At 48.7% G+C, this 18,274-nt stretch overlaps 1 protein-coding gene across 2 annotated transcripts in view; it reads left to right on the forward strand.

Annotated features, from left to right (window-relative positions):
- The window catches only part of FXYD6 (FXYD domain containing ion transport regulator 6), a 30,989-nt gene that overhangs the window by 11,011 nt on the left and 1,704 nt on the right, over window positions 1-18,274 (forward strand). Inside the window, exons 2-7 of one of the 2 annotated variants that reach the window (XM_021696243.1) lie at window positions 14,049-14,111; window positions 14,699-14,737; window positions 14,865-14,939; window positions 15,523-15,559; window positions 16,311-16,360; window positions 16,871-16,921. In XM_021696243.1, coding sequence (XP_021551918.1) covers window positions 14,054-14,111; window positions 14,699-14,737; window positions 14,865-14,939; window positions 15,523-15,559; window positions 16,311-16,360; window positions 16,871-16,899 — 288 coding nt within the window. In that variant the 5' untranslated portion in view covers window positions 14,049-14,053 and the 3' untranslated portion in view covers window positions 16,900-16,921. The remainder of the gene's footprint in view (window positions 1-14,048; window positions 14,112-14,698; window positions 14,738-14,864; window positions 14,940-15,522; window positions 15,560-16,310; window positions 16,361-16,870; window positions 16,922-18,274) is intronic. The other variant, XM_044919879.1, reaches the window with a different exon arrangement.

Consider the following 18,274-nt stretch of genomic DNA (forward strand, 5'->3'; position numbering starts at 1 on the left):
AGGGGAAGCTGAGGAAGGAGTTGGGGAGTGATAACAGTCATAATATCAACTGTTGATGCTTAAAGAGTAGTCCTGTTTAGCCCTGCACAGAGCTCAGCCCTAACATGACAGCTCCTTTCTTTCTTTCTTTTTTATTTTTTTTAAAGATTTTATTTATTTATTTGAGAGACAGAGAGAGGGTGCACAAGCAGAGGGAGGGGCAGAGGGAGAGGGAGAGGGAGAAGCAGACTCCCTGTCCACTGAGCAGGGAGCCCTACATGGGGCTTGAACCCAGGACCCTGAGGTCATGACCTGAGCCAGAGGCAGATGCTTAACTGACTGAGCCACCCAGGTGCCCCATGACAGCTCTTTTCATGGCCAACAGCAGAAAGCCAACTCCATCTTGGTTAGACAAGGCAGGTACCCCATTCAGAGCCAAACTGCGGGACGGGCAGCGCTGGTGAGGGGGCTGGTGGGCCAGAGCACCCCCAGCCCCGGCCCGCTCCCGGGCCCTTCTCCCCTCACCTCTTTCCCCGCCAGCTCTTCTCCTGTGGGCTGCTGGATGACATCCCCACAGCCTCCCTGATCCCCACACCTCACAGCTTGGCAGCTTTGACGGGACAGCCCCTGGAGGAACACTGAAGTCTCAGACCCACTCCTCACCAGGAGACCTATAGGATTGGAGTGGGGGAGGATCCCTGTCCCCTCCAAAAGGAGATGCCCTTTTCAGAAGGGAAGGGTGTGGGCAGACCGGCCATAATGGCCCAGGCACCAAAGCGATTTCTTCTCATCCTCACGGCTCCTGAGATGCGTATTATTATTCTCGTTCTATGTTTCAGAAGCAAAGGCTCCACGAGGTAGAGTAACTTGTTCAGGGCCGCAAAACCGCTGAGTGGCAGGGTAGGAGAGTGGTTCAGAGCAAGGACTCTGGAGCCAGTTTGCTTGGGTTTAAATTCAGGCTCTGCTACTTTCCAGCTCCAGGACTTTGGGCAAGTTACTTAACTTCCCTGGCCTCAGTTTCTCCATCTGTCTCATGGGGATGATCCTAATCATAGCCACCTTCTAGAACTACTGTAGGGATTAAATGAGTTAGGATATTTAAACCACTGAGAAGAGTTCTTGGCATGACACAAATGCACCCTAATCAGCTGTGCAATTCTGTAATCTGTTAAAAAAAAAAATCACCCTCCTGAGTAAACAGCTCTCTATCCAACAAGGGACTATAAATTCTCCCTCAAGGGCGAGTTGGCAGGCGGTGTATATTCACTGTATGAATATGGATGAAGCTAGAGATGCTGGGGAGCTTGTTGGTAACGTTCACGCAGAGGCCCTCTGTTGTGGCCCCCTGTGCAGAGCTCAGCCCACTAGGCTGGGGTGGGAGCAAGGAACAGGGTGGCCACTGCTGGGGGTGAGGGTGGGCCCCCCTCTCCCCGGGCAGCTGCAGTGCAGGTGACTCACCAAGAGGATGTGAGCCCTCCCCTGGGATGAGTCCTGGGCTCCTGGCAGGAAGCCAACCCTTCCTCCACCAGTAGGGAGGCCAACAAAGCTGGGTTGAAGTCTAGAATCCTGTCATCTGCCAGGGGACCGCTCTTTCTCCACCTTAGATTCTTAGCCTTTAAAATGGGTTTGATGAGAGAAAGACATGTATCATATGATCTCACTGATATGAGGAATTCTTAATCGCAGGAAACAAACTGAGGGTTGCTGGAGTGGGGGGTGGGGTGGGAGGGATGGGGTGACTGGGTGATAGACACTGGGGAGGGTATGTGCTCTGGTAAGTGCTATGAATTGTGCAAGACTGTTGAATCTCAGATCTGTACCTCTGAAACAAATAATGCAATATATGTTAAGAAAAAAAAAAAAGACGAAGAAGAAGAAGAAGGTAGCGGGAGGGGAAGAATGAAGCGGGGGAAATCGGAGGGGTAGACGAACCATGAGGGACGATGGACTCTGAAAAACAAACTGGGGGTTCTAGAGGGGAGGGGGGTGGGAGGATGGGTTAGCCTGGTGGTGGGTATTGAGGAGGGCACGTTCTGCATGGAGCACTGGGTGTTACGCACAAACAATGAATCATGGAACACTACATCTAAAACTAATGATGTAATATAGGGGATTAACATAAGAATAAAAAAAATAAAGAAAAACAATAAAATGGGTTTGATGGTAATACATACCTCATAGGCTATTTGTCATGATTATTATTACAACTTCTTATGCCAGTCCAGGCCCCTAGATTGTTCTTCAGGTATGGGCTTCCCATCTGAGACTTTTTAGTTCCTCACATTTCCTTCCATGGAGTTTATAGAAGGACTCTTATGTTCCAGACAGACCTCTGTTCCCAGCCCCAAACCTCCAGTTGCCAGCACCTTGCTCATTCCTACCACCGAATTCACTGCTCCCTACCACCTAGAAGTCTCCCCTGTCTTTCCTCCACCTTCCCTTTCACACTCTGGTCAAGGCTGTGCTCCAGGAAGTGTGCAGTGTTGAGTGGGCTATGTGTGAGCTGCAAGGAACCCCAGCCCTGAGCATCCCTCTTTGGGGGGTTTGTGTTCTGCAGCCCTCAGCTCCAGGGCCCCCTGGCTCATGTGCCTGGACCTGGCGTAGAGGCTGATGGGCCTAGGGGTGGGTGGGGGGTGGGCAGCGCTGCACAGAGGCATCCAGGCAGGGAGGCTGCAGTTAGGTCTTGTAGCCATATGAGGAAGGGGGATCCTGAGCAGCTTTCCAGAAGGGGCCAAAGAGGATCAAGAATCCAACCTGTATTTTACAGAAACAGATGATGAAGCTCATAGCTCTGGGTCAGTGTGGTTGGGGAGCTTCAGGGTCAGAGTTTAGGGCATCCATTTGGGGATTTGAGGCCACTGTGTGGTCCTGGCCTGTTTCCAGGTCGCTGGTCCCAGGGGACACGAGGTGAGGGGCAGACACCCCATCCTGAAAGCAGAGAAGAAGCCAGAGGCAAGCTGGGCTCAGCAGGAAGGAATGTGGAAGAGTGCCCTCTGAGCCCTTCTAGAGACAGCTGTCAAGTAGAGGATGACTGTCCTTTTGTTCTTTTCTTTCTCTTTATTTTGGTACGTAAAATGCCAAGCAAAGAGAGCTTCAGGCCAAAGCATCCAAGATGGGAAGCAGGAAGGTGATGAGCAGTTAGACAGGACAAGGCCTCTCTACATGAGGGGGGCGGTGGTTTGTGTTGAGGGCCGAGGATGCCTGGTTGCCCAGGCTAAGGAGGCCTGGAAAGGCTGCCAGGGCCTGTCCCCCGTCTCCAAAAGGATCTTGACACAAATAGATCAGACCGCCTCATCCTGTTTTCCTGCCAAACGGTAAGATTTAACCATCAGTGTCTTAGGCACGTGAAGAACCCACCTCTCTGTCAGTAAATCAGACCAATTTGTTGGTGATGTTTTTTAGTCCTGGACCTTTTCTCTTTTTAGTCCTTCGCCGGCCTTAGACTGTTCAGATCTTGCCACCTGCACCAAGCTCAGCCACACAGCATAGTCAGCATAATCGGAAAGGACTTCCTGTTATTTTTTTTCTAATTTTTTTTTTGCCCTCCTGTTTTTTGCCTTCCCATTGAGAGAGTAAGAGTTGGGCTCCGAGCCTCCTATAGGCCCTCCCTGGAGTGGATACTACTGCTCGCCTTCCGGAAGCCACCACGGCCCCCCTGAACGTCTCTGGTCAAAGGTGGTCTTCCATTGGAGAGCCAAGGAGCCTGTCAGGGGCTTTCCTCCGACCCCCTCTCATCGTCCTGGTTGCCCCCATTGCTGCCGGTGCCCTGTCTTCCTCCCTGCTGCCTCCCTGGCCTCCCGTCCTGCAAGCCTGGCCTGCCCACCTCCCAGTCCCTCCCAGACAGGAGCAGCCGACAGCTGTGTGCCCTGACCAGCTGTGTGAACCGGCTGCATCGCTGCTCTGTTGGGGCCTCATCTCCTCAAATAACAAGTAAGAGCTTTCATCTCCGTCCTTCTAACCCTAGCGTGCTGTGATTCTAGCTCCATCTGGTAAACCTCACATCTTGGCTTTATCCTATTTATACACAGTGCAGTTTTCTTTTACCAGGTTTCTTTGTGGCAGATTTGGATACATCACAGGCTAAATCACGGCCCCGGGCATACAGTAAGAGTCGAGGTGAACCAGGTAGCCCAGGCGTTCTGTGACACCATCAAGAGCCCCTTCCAGCATGTCCTGTCCAGAGGGGGTGGGAGGAGGGCTCACATCTTTTTTTGGGGATCCTGCCAGGACCCAGGCCTTGGTGATCCCCCTGGGCATGTTTTCGATGGGCTGAGCCTGAAGGAAGGAAGCAGGGGAGATGCACAGGATGGATGGGCTGCGAGGCTTGAGGGGCGAGGGACAGAGGGATGAGCATGAGATAATCAAGGCCCACTGTAATTTGGAGGCTGTGCACTTTACGGGGAGGTTGTTTTGGAGTTATTTTCACAATAGAACTGGGTATTCTGATCTACCTCACTGCTGCACAGAATCAAAACTAATAGAGCATGTTGCTGTATCATCAACCAGTGGCTTCTTTTTCTGAGCAGCTTTTACTCAACAATTATGTGAAATTATGTGACTCAGAATGGAAAGATAATCGCCGGAGAGACTCTTCTGATTGCTTTCTCCCGCACATGCAGAAAGCAACTGTGCAAAAGGCAGGGGGAGCAGGGGACAAAATTAACATTGAAGGGGGCTGCCGCCACCTGAAATGCCAGCATTGACCGATATCGAGATAATGGAACATGGAAAGGAGGGGAAGAGAAACGGGTAGAAACCCGAATTCTCTCTCACACAGTGCCACGGAGGAAGCAAACTGTGGCTCGTCCCATTTTCCAGCTGGGAAGGGTGGCCTGAAGGTTCTAGAGTTCCCGAGCTGGGGAGCGGCAGAGTGAGGAGGCTCCGGAGCCTCAGGGTAATGACTTCTCCCGAGCCCTGGTCTGGAGAGCCAGGTCCTCAGGCACCCCCACGCCGGGGCCCGGGGCCTCCCGTGCACATGGAGCCTCATGTGGCTTCCTGAACGCCCTCTTCCAGAGATGCCTCCCTCCTCTCTTCCATTTACTCCTTAGACTCTGTGGCCTGGAAACAAGAGTTGTCACTTCTGCCGCCTCTTAACCTAACCCCCTCCTCCAGCACCCACCCTCAGCCAGCCCCAGGCTGCCCTGCATCCTTTCTGGGAGCAAGGAATGTGTGGTAACTGGGAGGGCTGGGGAGGGCGTGGGGCACCAGGAGCGGTTGTGTGGGAGGGAGGGGAGGCCCAGATGGGGTTTCTCGGTGCATCAGTGAGAGCAGAACATTATGTGTCTTTTCAGAGCTTCTGTATGTGTGTTGGGCCACTTGACTTGGGCAATGCCAGTGGTACCAACGAGACTTTTAAAAAATGGGTGTCAGGGCCAAGAGGCACCCTGAGGAGGCCTGTGCTGAGGTGTGGCTGGTGTAGGCCAGGCCTGGGCAGCAGCTTGGAGGAGCAGGGAGTTGGTCACTTTCCAAATCTGTAACAGTATTTCTTTGAGCACACTGTAACTCGATCAGAAATGCTTTCTTCAGAACACAAAGACTGGTCTTTACTCTTCAGCTTGGCATTCGAGATCCTCTGCCATCTGACTTATCACAATTCTCGCCATCCACCCCTCATGCTTTACTCAACAAGACTGTTCACTGTTTGGAAGGTAGCTTATTCTAGAAATGGCACATACTTGGCAGATTTCTGTCCCAGCCCCATCCTGTGCTTCGCAGGCATTACTAATGGCTGAGGCCCTCTTTCCTGATGGATCTCGTTCAGAGTCCTTCTGAGGTAGGCCCTTCAGGCCACCACCGTTGAATGAAGTGCCTTGAGGGTCAACTTGAACTGAGCTTAGAACTTGAACTGAGTACTGTTTGTTTTCCCTGCCTTCCATTTTCCCTTCTGTCTGCCTTGGCTCATGCTATTTATTTAGTCTGCCAGAATGCCCTGAGTTTCTCTCTCCTTGTCCCTCTCCATCAAAAATCCCATCCTCCTTTCAAGGTCCAGCTGAAATGTCAGCTCCTCCGTGGGAACGTCCCAGGTTCCCTGTTGTATTCCCTGCTCCCCCTTTCCTTGCCCCGACGGACTCTCCTTTGTAGTCTCTACCTCTGCCTCTCGTGGAGCTCTCTTCACCCTTGCTGATGTATCAGAGCCCTCTGCTTCCAAACCCTGCCAGTCCTTCGAAGCTGAGGCTATGTCTTGTTTACCCGTTTATCCTTTGCAGAGCCCAGAAGTGCATGCCCCTTTCTAGGATTCAGTGTGTGTTTGTAGGACGGACTTGAACCTGAGCATCCATGGAAGGGATTTGGGGCAGTTGAGGGAAAAGCACAGCAGTGACTAGTGCCCTGGAACCCTTGACATGTGTCGTTCCTGCTCCCAGGAGGGGCCAAAAACCCCTCTCCTGGCTAGCAGCCAATCCCAGCTGCTGTCCCCATCCACAGGGAGGGCATTACACGAAGGCTGGAATACCGGAGGTAGGTCAGCGTTACTAGGATCACCCCTGAGTCTGTCCACCGGAAGGGTGAAATGAAAACATTTTCAGAGACACAAAAACCGAGTTTGTAACCAATAGATTTTCATTGAAGAAAATTCTAGAAAGATGTTCTTCAGGAGTAAAGAAAATGTCCTGATGAATGGCTAAGATTCAAAAAGAATCATGAAGAAATCAGTTAGTAAATATGTTGTATTAGTTATCTTGTGCAGCATAACAAATGAGCCCCACACAAGAGCATTCGTTATCTCGTACGGTTTCTGAGGTCAGGAATGAGGGAGCAGCTTGGCTGCGTGGTTCTGCTCTGAGTCACTAACGAGGTTGCAGTCAGGCTGTCAGCCAGGGGGGCAATCAAGTGGAAGCTGGAGGATCTGCCTCCAAGCTCACTTACGTGGTCCGTGGCAGGTCTACTTCCTAGTGGGCTTTTGGGCTGAGGTCCTCAGTTCTCTGCCATGTGGGCCTCTCCACAGGGATGGCTGAGTATCCTTAAGACATGGCAGGTGATTTTTCCCTAAGAACAAGCAATCTGAGAGAGAGAGAGAGAGAGAGAAAAGAAAGCCATGGTACCTTTTGTAATCCAGTATCCGGAAGTGAGATATCAGTTCCGTGTTTTATGGGCCACATGGTGCAGTGTGGAAGGGCTATACAAGGCTGTCAATACGAGGGGGTACTGGGGACCATCTTGAAGGCTGGCTACCACGCATGTGGGTAAATCTAAATGAACATGTTTCCATGAAACATAAATATTAATATCCATGTCATAGAATTAAAAAAAGAACGGATAGTTTTATAATAATAGCATACCTATTAGGAGAGAGGTGATTTGTGTTTTTGTATTTTTTCAGGAAGGGTATTATGCCTAGTAACTCTGATACCTTTTAATGTTAGACTTTCTAAGTCTTTGTTAAATACTGTCTTAGTCTGCTTGGGCTGCTGTAACAGAGTACCATAGACTAGGTGACTTATAAATAACAGAAATTTATTTCTCACAGTTCTAGAGGCTGGAAGTCCAAGGTCAAGGTGCTGGCAAATTTAGTGTCTGATGAGAGTCTGCTTCCTGATTCATAGATGACCCATCTTCTCACTGAGGCCCTGACTTGGTGGGAGAGGGGAGAGAGCTCTCTATTATAAGGGCACTAATGCCGTTCATGAGGGCTCCCCCTCACGACCTAATCACCTCCCAAAGGCCCATCTCTAAATACATCACATTGAGAATTAGGTCTCAATACAGGAATCTGGGGGACACAAACATTCGGTCTATAGCAAACACACATGCAAAATTCCAAAGGTAACCATTAAGCGACTAGAAATAGCTTGTGTAATTTCTCAACCGGTAGAGGGAGATAGTAAATAAGAAAGAAAGAAAAAAATCAATCAATTGGAAAAAAAAAAAAAAGTCAAAAGAGAAACAAATCAGACCAAATGTATCAATAGTCACAATAAAGTTAAAAGGGATAAACTTGTTAATAGAAGTTATCAGGTGGAATTTTTAAAAAATGTAGGTTTTTGCCATTTATAAGATGATAAAATGCACAGAGATCACATAAGGACACAGGAAGGTGGAAAGTGAAACAATTTAAGACAGAGAGAGGATCACTATATAATCGGAAAAGATCCAACTCACAGGACAATTTTACAATTTTAAACTCTCTGTTAGAATATTGTAAGATTGTAAGAAACACAGGGATAAATATATAAATCCTTCCTCACAGAGGTAGCTTTTAAAGACCTATCTCCATTTTTGATAGCCCAAACAGTCAAAAAGAATAAGAAAATATATAGAAATTTAAACAACACAGTTAATCTTAATTTGATGGGCACATAGAACCCTCTTCCCAAGAATGAATTCACAGTCTTCTAATAAATGGAATATAATTTTTAAAATAACTAACCATATCATAGGTCGATAAATTTCGAGACATCTCCATCCTCAGACCATGTTCTCTGACCACAGTGCACTTTAGTTAGAAGTCGATTACAAAAGTAAATTAAAAAATCACTATGCTTTTGGGCATTTAACATACACACTGCTTAGTAATGCTGGGGCCAAAAAAAATTATAGTGCAAATTTAAAATACTAAGAACTAAACGATAATCCAAAAACCACATTTCAAAACTCATGTGTTGGGGTGAAAGTGGCACTTTATAGTGGGTTATAGTCTTAGATGTTTAGATAACAAGAAAGGCTAATTATTTATGAATAAGTAGGTATCCATCGTAAGAAGATAAATATAAAGAAAGAATAATAAAGTCAAAGAACACATAAGGGCAGAATGAAGGGCAATTTAAAACACAGTAGAGAGGATCAGCAAAACCAAGAGCAGGTTCTTGAAAAGACATGAAATAGGTGAATATCTAGTGGAGATGATGAAGAAAAAAGAGTCATCACAAATAAACAATGTTAGGAATGCAAAAAAAGACATAACCACAGATCCAACAGAAATTAGTGGTTTCTAAGGATAAATAGAAAATACTATAAACAACTTTATAAAGAAGAAAAGAGCAAATTGCTATAAAAATTATACTCATTAAATATATTCAAGAAGAGAAATCTGAGGAGTGTCATGGCCATTAATGAATTGAAAAGGCAATTGAAAATCCTCCTGCAAAGAAAAGACCGAGTCAGATGATTTCACAATTTCGTGCTACCAGACGTTCAGAGAATAGGTTATTTCAGTCTTCTGCAAACTCTTCCAGGGAATAGCAAGAGAGGAAACACTTGTTCTGTGAGGCCAGGACCACCATGATACCCAAACAAGGCAAGGCCAATACAATAAAATAAAAATTGCAGCCCAATCTTACTCTTGCACCTTAATGCAAAAATCCTAAATAAAATCTCAGCAAACCAAATCCATCAGTTTACTAAGAAGACAATACCTTGGTTTTATCCCAGCAATGCAAGGGTGATTTGACATTAGATAATCCAGGCACATAATTTCTTTCATTGATAGATTAAAGGTTAAAAGCTGTAGATGTAGAACACTCATTTGTAATTAATGTAAAACAGAAACATCTTGGAAAACCAGGATTAGAGGGGAACTTATAAAACATTAGAAGAAATCTATTTAAAATCCATAATTCCCTTCTTTTGATGGCTGAATAATATTTCATTGTATTTATGCCACATTTTCTTTATCATTCCTCACCATGCACACAAAAGGTAATTATGTGAGGTGGTGGAGGTGTTAACTAATCTTATTGTGGCAATATTTTGCAGCATAAACATGCATCAAAGAAATCATCGCACCTTAAATCTAACACATTGTTAGGTGTCACATCACAGTAAAGCTGGGAAAAATTAAAAATAAACACACACAAAAATGAAATACAAGTAAAAAATAAAACCAGTAACAAGGCGGGGTGTGTGTGTGTGTTTCCAGTATTCCTGCTTCTATTCTACATTTTACAGTAATGCCTGGCAGGACATAAGAAATAAAAATCAACAGGGTTCATCAGCAAAGGGGAAACAGTACTGTATCATTTGCAGATGGTATGTCAGCAGAGAAAACCCAAAGGAATCTACAGGTAAATTATTAGAAATAATAAGAGAGTTTAGTGAGATTATTGGATTCAAGATCAATATGTACAAATCAATTGCCTTTCTCTGTACCTACAAAAATTAGAAAACACACACAAGAGATAGCATTTAAAATAGCAATAAGAAGCATAAGGCACCCAGGAATAAATCTAATAGAAGACGTGCAAGACCAATATGAAAGCATTTATAAAACCATTATAAGACATTAAAAAGGATACAAACCAATGAAAAGATGTATTTATGGATAAGGAGACTCAAGATTCCACGGATGCTGTTTCTCCCCGGGTGGTTCTACGCATAGATCCCTTGCAATGGCAATGAGAACCCCAACAGTGTTAGATGAATTTGACAGGCGATTCTAAAATTTCTATGTAAGAGCAAAAGACCAAAAATAGGGAGGATATTCCTGAAGGAAGAGGGGAAGAGGAAGAGAAGTAAGAGGAAAATGAAGAGGGGAATTTCTTCTACCACATGGGCAGATTGCTATCAGGCTGTACCAATTGAGACACGGATTCTGATGCAGGAGCAGACAAATGGACCAAGAGATCAAAAGAGGAATCGCAGAAACAGACACACACCTGAGTAGAAACCAGGTATACGACGGAAGTGGCAGGACACATCCGGAGGAAAGGGAGGATGGGTTGCCAACAGAGTGTCAGGTCAGCTAGTAAAAATTAGATCCCTACCTCATGCCTTACATGAACACCAGTTCTGGGTGGAATAAAAATTTCAGTGTAAGAGACAAAGCTGTAAAATGTCCAGAAGAAAATTCTTTCTGACTCAGGCAGACAAAGGCTATCTTCCACGGGACACACACACAAAGAATCATCGCATTCAATTACATTAGCATTAAGACATTCTGGTCATGGAAAGACAGCAACAAAAGATGAAAAGACAAGCCACTAATTGGGAAGGGACATTGGCAGTACTTAATGACAAAGATTTTATATCCAGAATATAAGTGGATAATACTAATCATGTCAACCCACTTGAAGAAAATGAGCCACAGACATGAAAGACACATCACTGATGAAGAAAGAGGAATGGCAAATAAACAGAAGCCCAGCTCCATTACTCAGTGATCAAATTAAGACCACATTTTGCACCTCTATATTGGCGGAAATTATGTAGTCTGGCAATATCAAGCATTGTTATGGATGCAGAGTAATAGGGATAGTCGTGCAGCTGGTGAGATGTGGAAACGGGCATGACCACTTTGGAAAACAGTTTGCAAGTATTCTGTAAGGTGGACGATTTGCATAGTGACCTCCCTCCTTGGCCTGTCTCTAGAACAAACATTTTCCTACTGCAGAGTGACCCATTCATGGGCCTAGCCCTTTTATTTTAAAAAGGGAAACTATAGGGGCGCCTGGGTGGCTCAGCGGGGAGCCTGCTTCTCCCTCTCCTCCCCACTTGTGCTCTCTCTCTCTCTCAAATAAATAAGTAAAATCTTTTAAAAAAAATAAAAGGAAACTAGAAAATGTCAGAGGTCATCATTCATTTTAAGGTTAACTGTTTTGCGATGTTGTTCCTGGCATATGTGAATATATATTTGCAATGGGTTCCAATGTAAAAAAGCATTTCATATGAAAATGATGGCAAAGAATTTGAAAAAGAGTGTCTTGCATGTTTGCCCTGGGCAGCATGCAGAAAAATGTGCACAGCTGCATTATTTACAATCACACAAAATGGGAAAAACAAAAAAGATATCGACTGACAGGAGCATGGACAGGATAATTAACCTGCATAATGGGATGCTACACAACTTCAGAAATGCATAAACTGTGGTCACATGTCATAATGGGTGAATCTTAGAAACATCATATGAACCAAAAAAGCCAGTCCCGGGAGACTGTAAACAACATAATGTCATAATTACAAAGCTCAGAACTCCACTAAACACCATCTTATTATTATGTGCATGATAAATAGATTTCTAAGGAGAAGAGCAGGAGGGATGCCCATGCAGTGGGTTATTACTCAGCCATAAAAAGGGATGAAGTTCTGACATCTGACATCGATGAACCTTGGAAAACGTGATGCTCAGTGAAAGAAGCCAGATACCAAAAGCCACATATTGTACAATGGTACAATTCTTTTACATAAAGTAAGAACAGGCAAATCCACAGAGACAGAAAGTAGATCAGAGGTTGTCAGAGCCTGGGAGGGGGTGGGAAGGGCAGAATGGGAGTGACTGCTGACGGGGACAGGGTTTCTTTTTGGGGTGATGAATGTGTTCTGGAATTAGTGATGGTGGTTGCACAGTTTTGTGCATATACTAAAAAGCACTGAAGTGTACACTTTTAAATGAGTTTCATGGTATGTGAATTATGTGTTAATTTTTTAAAAATGTCTTTGGGGCGCCTGGGTGGCTCAGTCGGTTAAGCATCCGGCTCTTGGTTTCGGCTCAGGTCATGATCTCAGGGTCCCAGGATCGAGCCCTGCGTGGGGAGTCTGCTGGAGATTCTCTCTCTCTCTCTCTCCCTCTGCCTGCCTCCCCACTCCTGTGCTTTCTGTCTCTCAAATAAATACATAAATCTTAAAAAAAAATGTCTTTGAAGAAGAACAAGGGAGTGATGACAAATGTATGGATATCTGTTGTTCAGGATCCTGTTCACCTGTGGGAATGAGGCAGGGGGATGGGCTGGAGGAAAGTACAGGCGTACTGTTGGAGGAAATGCAGCAGGTGTTTGTAAAGGTCTTGTTCTTACGTTATGGGTGTTCATCTTATTACTCTGCTCCGTTATATGTGTGTGCTACATATATTTTTATACATATAAAGTCTGTAAACTTGAAAAGAATTACAAATATTAGATGAGATGGCATTAGAAGCAAAGCACTGCCTTTTGATACTTCCCGAGTGGCCACCTCCAAGTCCACGGCTGTGCCTCAGGGGGACTCTGGATGCAGCTGACCTCTGGTGGCCGAGAGGTGCAGTGCACCTGGGGCTGCTCGCCTGGGGCCGGGAACGTCATAGGGGCGATCCCTCAGAGCAAGCATGGTCTGGCCACCCGATACCAGTCCAGGGGTCAGGCCACTGCCCGTGTCACCCCCTGGATAAAGGGCGGACAGCCTCGTGCTTTCCTGGTTTGGGGTTTTCCCCTGCTTTTCCTTGCTGGCTCTTCACCACACTTCCTTAAGCCCAGGCGTGACGTGTGTGTAACCCCACTAAAATCTATCCCGGGAAGGGACCATCTGGCCACCTTCTGCCTCCATCCAGATGGCCCATCCTGGGGTCCCTGGCCACAGAGACAGGGGCTTGATGAGCTCACGAGCAGAAGTCCAGGGAAGGTGAGAGGTGAGGGCGCTGAGGCTCCGAGAACCAGCCTTGGTTTGAGCAAACCGCCTTTCTGGAGAATTATGAACTAATCCTGTGGGAGGCGTTGGCTCGGGCACGTTAGAGGTGAGGGTGTCAGGGGTAACTGAAGGAGAGCTGTCAGCATTTCAGGGTTTCCCGTATGGAGACCAGTAAGCAGCAGGACTCCCGCCCCGCGTGGCTGGCTGGGCTGGGGAGGCATTCGCTTACCTGCCCCATTTAATCTCATGGAAGAACGACTTCTGCTGGTGGGTGTTGGCTGTGGGGACCCGGGCCAGGAAGTGCCAGACATCTTAAGTGAACTGGGGGTGGCCACGGCAGGATGGCCTGGAGACAGGGGTGCAGCTGGGGTCATTACCAAAGCCCTTGGGGTTTTCTGGCTCCCGCATGGGAGAGGCAGTGTGGTGGAGGGCTTCCTGAGCTGGGTGAGGACCTGGCCTCCATTGCTCACCATCATGGGTGTCATTTATCCTCTTCAGGCTCAGGTTCTTCACCTGCAGAATGGGTCAGTCATCGTGTGTGCGGATGGCATGGATTCCCTTGTAGTCACTGAATGATTGCCCGCGGAGCCCTCTGTAAGAGTCAGTAAATGGTAGCAGCTTCTGCTGTCTCGCTTGAACTCTCACCGTGCGGAGAGTACTCAGTGTAGGGCTGGGAGCCCGACTCAGCCCCTCTGCTCAGGCTGAGGGTTGGAGTGGGGAGTCTCCCATGCAGAGAATGACTTTTCCTCCTCCGTCCCCAGACACCATGGAGGTGGTGCTGATCTTCCTGTGCAGCCTGCTGGCTCCCGCCGTCCTGGCCAGTGGTAAGTACCCCTCCAGGTCCTGGCCCTTTGGGACCGTAGGGCTGGGGGGCTCTCAGATTCGACATGGCTGATCAGCGACTCCCCTGCCCCCACTTTAGTCAGCAGAGAAGGTGCTAGAAGGCAGCAGGTGTCCCCAGGCCCTACGCCAGGCTGCCCACCTCTTCCCACAGGGCCCAACAGGCTCTGCTTTCAGCCCTCAAGCCCTCCACGTCCCTGTAGACTTTTGGCCGGAACCTGGGAGCCAGGCCTACTCTGGATTCTGGCCTGGTGCAAGTCACATGTCCTTCCTTCTTTCTCCGCTTCCCCGTGTGTAACAAGAGGGTGGCAGACCCTGCCGTGGGGGGTGATGTGAGAATACAAAGGGTACGGATGCGCTGTGGAGGCAGAATCTCACTGGGGCTCTGACAGTACCCCCCCGGCTCTCAGGCGGGCCCTAGCCCTCCGTACTTCCCCAGGCATCTCTGCTTAATGGGCCCTCCTCTGCAGGAGTCCCTTTGTGGGAAGTGAGGTTTGTGAGGCTTGGGGGAGGTTCTGGAACCACAGGTGTCGCTGTCTTTCTCTTACCCACACTTGTTTGTTTTTTTCAGCAGCTGAGCAGGAGAAAGAAAAGGACCCTTTCCATTATGGTGAGCAGTGATGGGAACTCTGGGTGGGGAGGGGGGTGCAGCCCTGGCCCCCCGGGGAGGCGGAGGGCAAGGCACACCCCTCCCCGCCTTCTTTCCCTTCCATCTCTCCCCCTTGCTCCTTTGGCAGACTACCAGACGCTGAGGATTGGGGGATTGGTGTTTGCCGTGGTTCTCTTCTCGGTGGGGATTCTCCTTATCCTGAGTAAGTTCTGGACACTGTTCCCTCTCCACTCTGTAAGCTGCTAAGCAGGTGGAGAACGGTGTCAGAGCCCTGCCGTGCTCTCCCTGGGAGAGGGGAGGAGACTGTCCATTCTCCCCGTTATCTCTAGGACCTAATACAGCACGGGGCACATAGTAAATACTCAGTTAAACAGTCAAGAATGAACAAAATAAATGCTTGATGAAAACCAGCGGGTAATAAGAAGAGGCAGAGTAGCTCTCCCGGTGCTGTGTCCGGGAGGCATATGTGGGGGAGAGTCACAGGAGATAGGGGATGTCCTCAAAGTGCTCCCAGGGAGCTGCCGTATGTTTGTCTTTCCCACATGAGCCTGGGCTGCACGGAGCCCCGTGCACTTGTCTGATCAAGCAGACTGTGGTAGGGTAGTCATCAAAGCCGCTGAATGTTGAACCTTGGCCTTGGAAGAACCCTACTCCGACAGAGGTTTGCTGCATGTAGCTGTGCTTTTTATGTAGTCCCACATGGTGGCCCTGCTGTGGTCAAGCCGGGAGCATGACCTTGAGCTCCAGCCGGGAGCATGACCTTGGGTGGTTTCTTTGCCTTTCAGGTCGCAGATGCAAATGCAGTTTCAATCAGAAGCCCCGGTAAGGATGCTGTGTCTGTGGACATCTGAGGTGACATTAGGAGGGGACAGGGAAGGCCCCCTGGTGTGTGAGCCCAAATGAGTGTTCTTTTGGATTCTAATCCCAGAAAGAGGCCATGTTGGGAGTAGATGTTTTGAAGATTGCCAGGCATATTCTGGGACAAAGGAGAGGTCAAAATGTCGAGGGTTAGCCCCTCCTTTCTTCTGATGTACACTGGGAAAGGGGGTAGGCCAGAAGGTGCTGGACTCTTGTCTGGAGGCCCTTGAGACAGTTGGGCTTGGGAGAAGGGAAGCAGAGGGCCTCAGAGCTTCTCGGGAGGTCCTCCTCTCTACAGGACCTGGGACACTGTCCCTGCTTGTCACCTGTTCATGGGGCTCTTTGGCTGAGTAGAAGCTTGGGCTCCCGGTCATTCACACCCCACCCATAAAGGGCATACCCCATTAGTCCACTACAAAAACCAGGGGTAGCACTGGACCTCAGAAGTCCGAAGTCTGGCGGGACGCACCCCAAGCCCCCAGGCGCCCTAAGCCACTCCTTCCCAGCACTTAGCTGTCTCGAGGGCCAACGCTGAAGGGTACCTGTGAGTTCCCCTGACACTGCACCCTTTAGTCCCAACTTCTCCTGCTGCCTCTTGGTGGAGAGTGCGCCAGCCCTCCAGTGACTCGGAGGGGATGGACCCAGACAGCCGTGCGCGGCGAGGAGAGTGGGTTCGCCGTGCAGACCACTAACGGGAGGGCTGTGACTCTTGCAGGGCTCCAGGGGATGAGGAGGCCCAGGTGGAGAACCTCATCACTGCAAATGGTAACTGTCATGACCACCAGCCCGGGTGGAATAGAAGTAATTGGGGACGGTCCTCGTATAGCTCAGGGAGGGATGGTTGTCTGACACCACGGCCTCCCGAGAGCTCACCAGATGTGCTCCCATGTCTGCGCTCCCTCGCCTCCACCAAACAGGCTTCGACTCGTGACAGCCACTGTGTATAAGGCATCTGCTTTGTCTGGGACACCATCCCAAGCGCTTTATAGACCCCACTTCACGTGCACACAGCCTGGTGGTGTAGACATCGCTATCCGCATTTTATAACGGAGGGACCCAGGAAAGTTAAGGAATGTGCTAAATTCCTATAACCAGCAGGTAGCGGGACAGGGATTTGCCCCTGGGTCTGTCTGACCCCAAATCCTGCCACATCGCGTCTTCGCTGTAGGGTTTGGACCCTCCAGCGTCAGGCATGGGCGCAGCTTCCATGGGGGCCGCCCGCTGGGGCGAGGGGTCTGTTCACTACAATCTGTTCTTTTTTTTTTTTTTTCCTAGCAACGGAGCCCCAGAAAGCAGAGAATTGAAGTGTAGCCCTCAGGTGGGAAGGTGAGATTCTGTCTGCCTGTGTCTTCCCCTGGCCCCCTCGCTGTTCCTGCCTCAGAGAAGTGCAGCGGGCCCCGCTTCTGTTATGAGCCGCGCTCTGAGGGCAGTGATACAGACGGACCGACACAGCGGAGTACTGCACATGTGCAGTAAATGGTTGGGAACTAGGGCCTCTGCACAAGCCAGTGGTCAAGTTCGCGGGGTGTCATCTTAGCTGCCGTGTGGGCAGGACTTGGGAGTGAATTACGGTTGGCGAAATACTCCCACTCTCCAAGTAGCATAAAGAGAATGGCTTTTAGTGATGATTCAGAAAGTATGTTAGGGCCACTCCAAAAAAAATTTAACATTTTTTTTTTTAAAGATTTTTTTTATTTATTTATTTGAGACAGAGAGAATGAGAGAGAGAGCACATGAGAGGGGGGAGGGTCAGAGGGAGAAGCAGACTCCCTGCCGAGCAGGGAGCCCGATGCGGGACTCGATCCAGGGACTCCAGGATCATGACCTGAGCCGAACTGAGCCACCCAGGCGCCCAGAATTTAACATTTTATAATGAAACTTTCAAAGTCTACACAAAACTAGGGAGAACAGTGTATTGCCGCCCCCCGCCCCCCGCCACTCCGGCATCCTCCATGCACAGCCTGTATGCACATTGTGTTTAGCATTTGCTTCCATTGTTCGTTGTAGGGACACGGGAGAGTCATAACCGTCAAATGCCTTAATTTTCCAAAATGCTGCCACGCACAGACTCGCTCGAGCCTGCCGGAAGACGCGGCATAGGTGGGGTTGAGCCCCATTTTGTAGATAAAGAAACTGAGGTCACCGAGAACAGCCAGATAGCAAGTGACAGGTGGAACTTGAAGTCGGGCCCTTTAGCTTCGGGCCACTTCCACCACACCCCTCGGTGTCTGCTCATGTCACTCTGTGACCTCCCTGGACTATACGGGGGCCCGGGGGGTGCGGAGGTCAGTCTCCTGTCTGCTCACATCTGCCTCACCTAAGGCATAATAGGCAGGTCTATGACTTTATCCTACATTGTCAGTGAAGAGATTTCTGGTACCGAAATGCCTGGTACACCAGCTTTTACCGTGAGCGCAATTACACTGTGTACTTGCATAGCACGTGAATTTTTTCCTGAGTGCTTTTATGTCATCATGACAACCCCATGGGCGGGCAGAACAGGGCTCATTATGTCCATCTTCTAGATGGGGCTCGGAAAGGTCAGTGATCGCCTACGCACGAGGTGGCCGTAGATGCCAATCTAGGAGGCAGGCGTCCAGGCTGGTGGCATGGTGTTCTGTCCCTTTGTGGTGGCTGGCAGGTCCCATCTTGGGGATGGTGGGGGGGGGGCTCGAGGGA

The sequence above is a fragment of the Neomonachus schauinslandi genome, chromosome 11 (genome assembly GCF_002201575.2).
Source record: "Neomonachus schauinslandi chromosome 11, ASM220157v2, whole genome shotgun sequence".
Taxonomy (NCBI): Eukaryota; Metazoa; Chordata; class Mammalia; order Carnivora; family Phocidae; genus Neomonachus; species Neomonachus schauinslandi.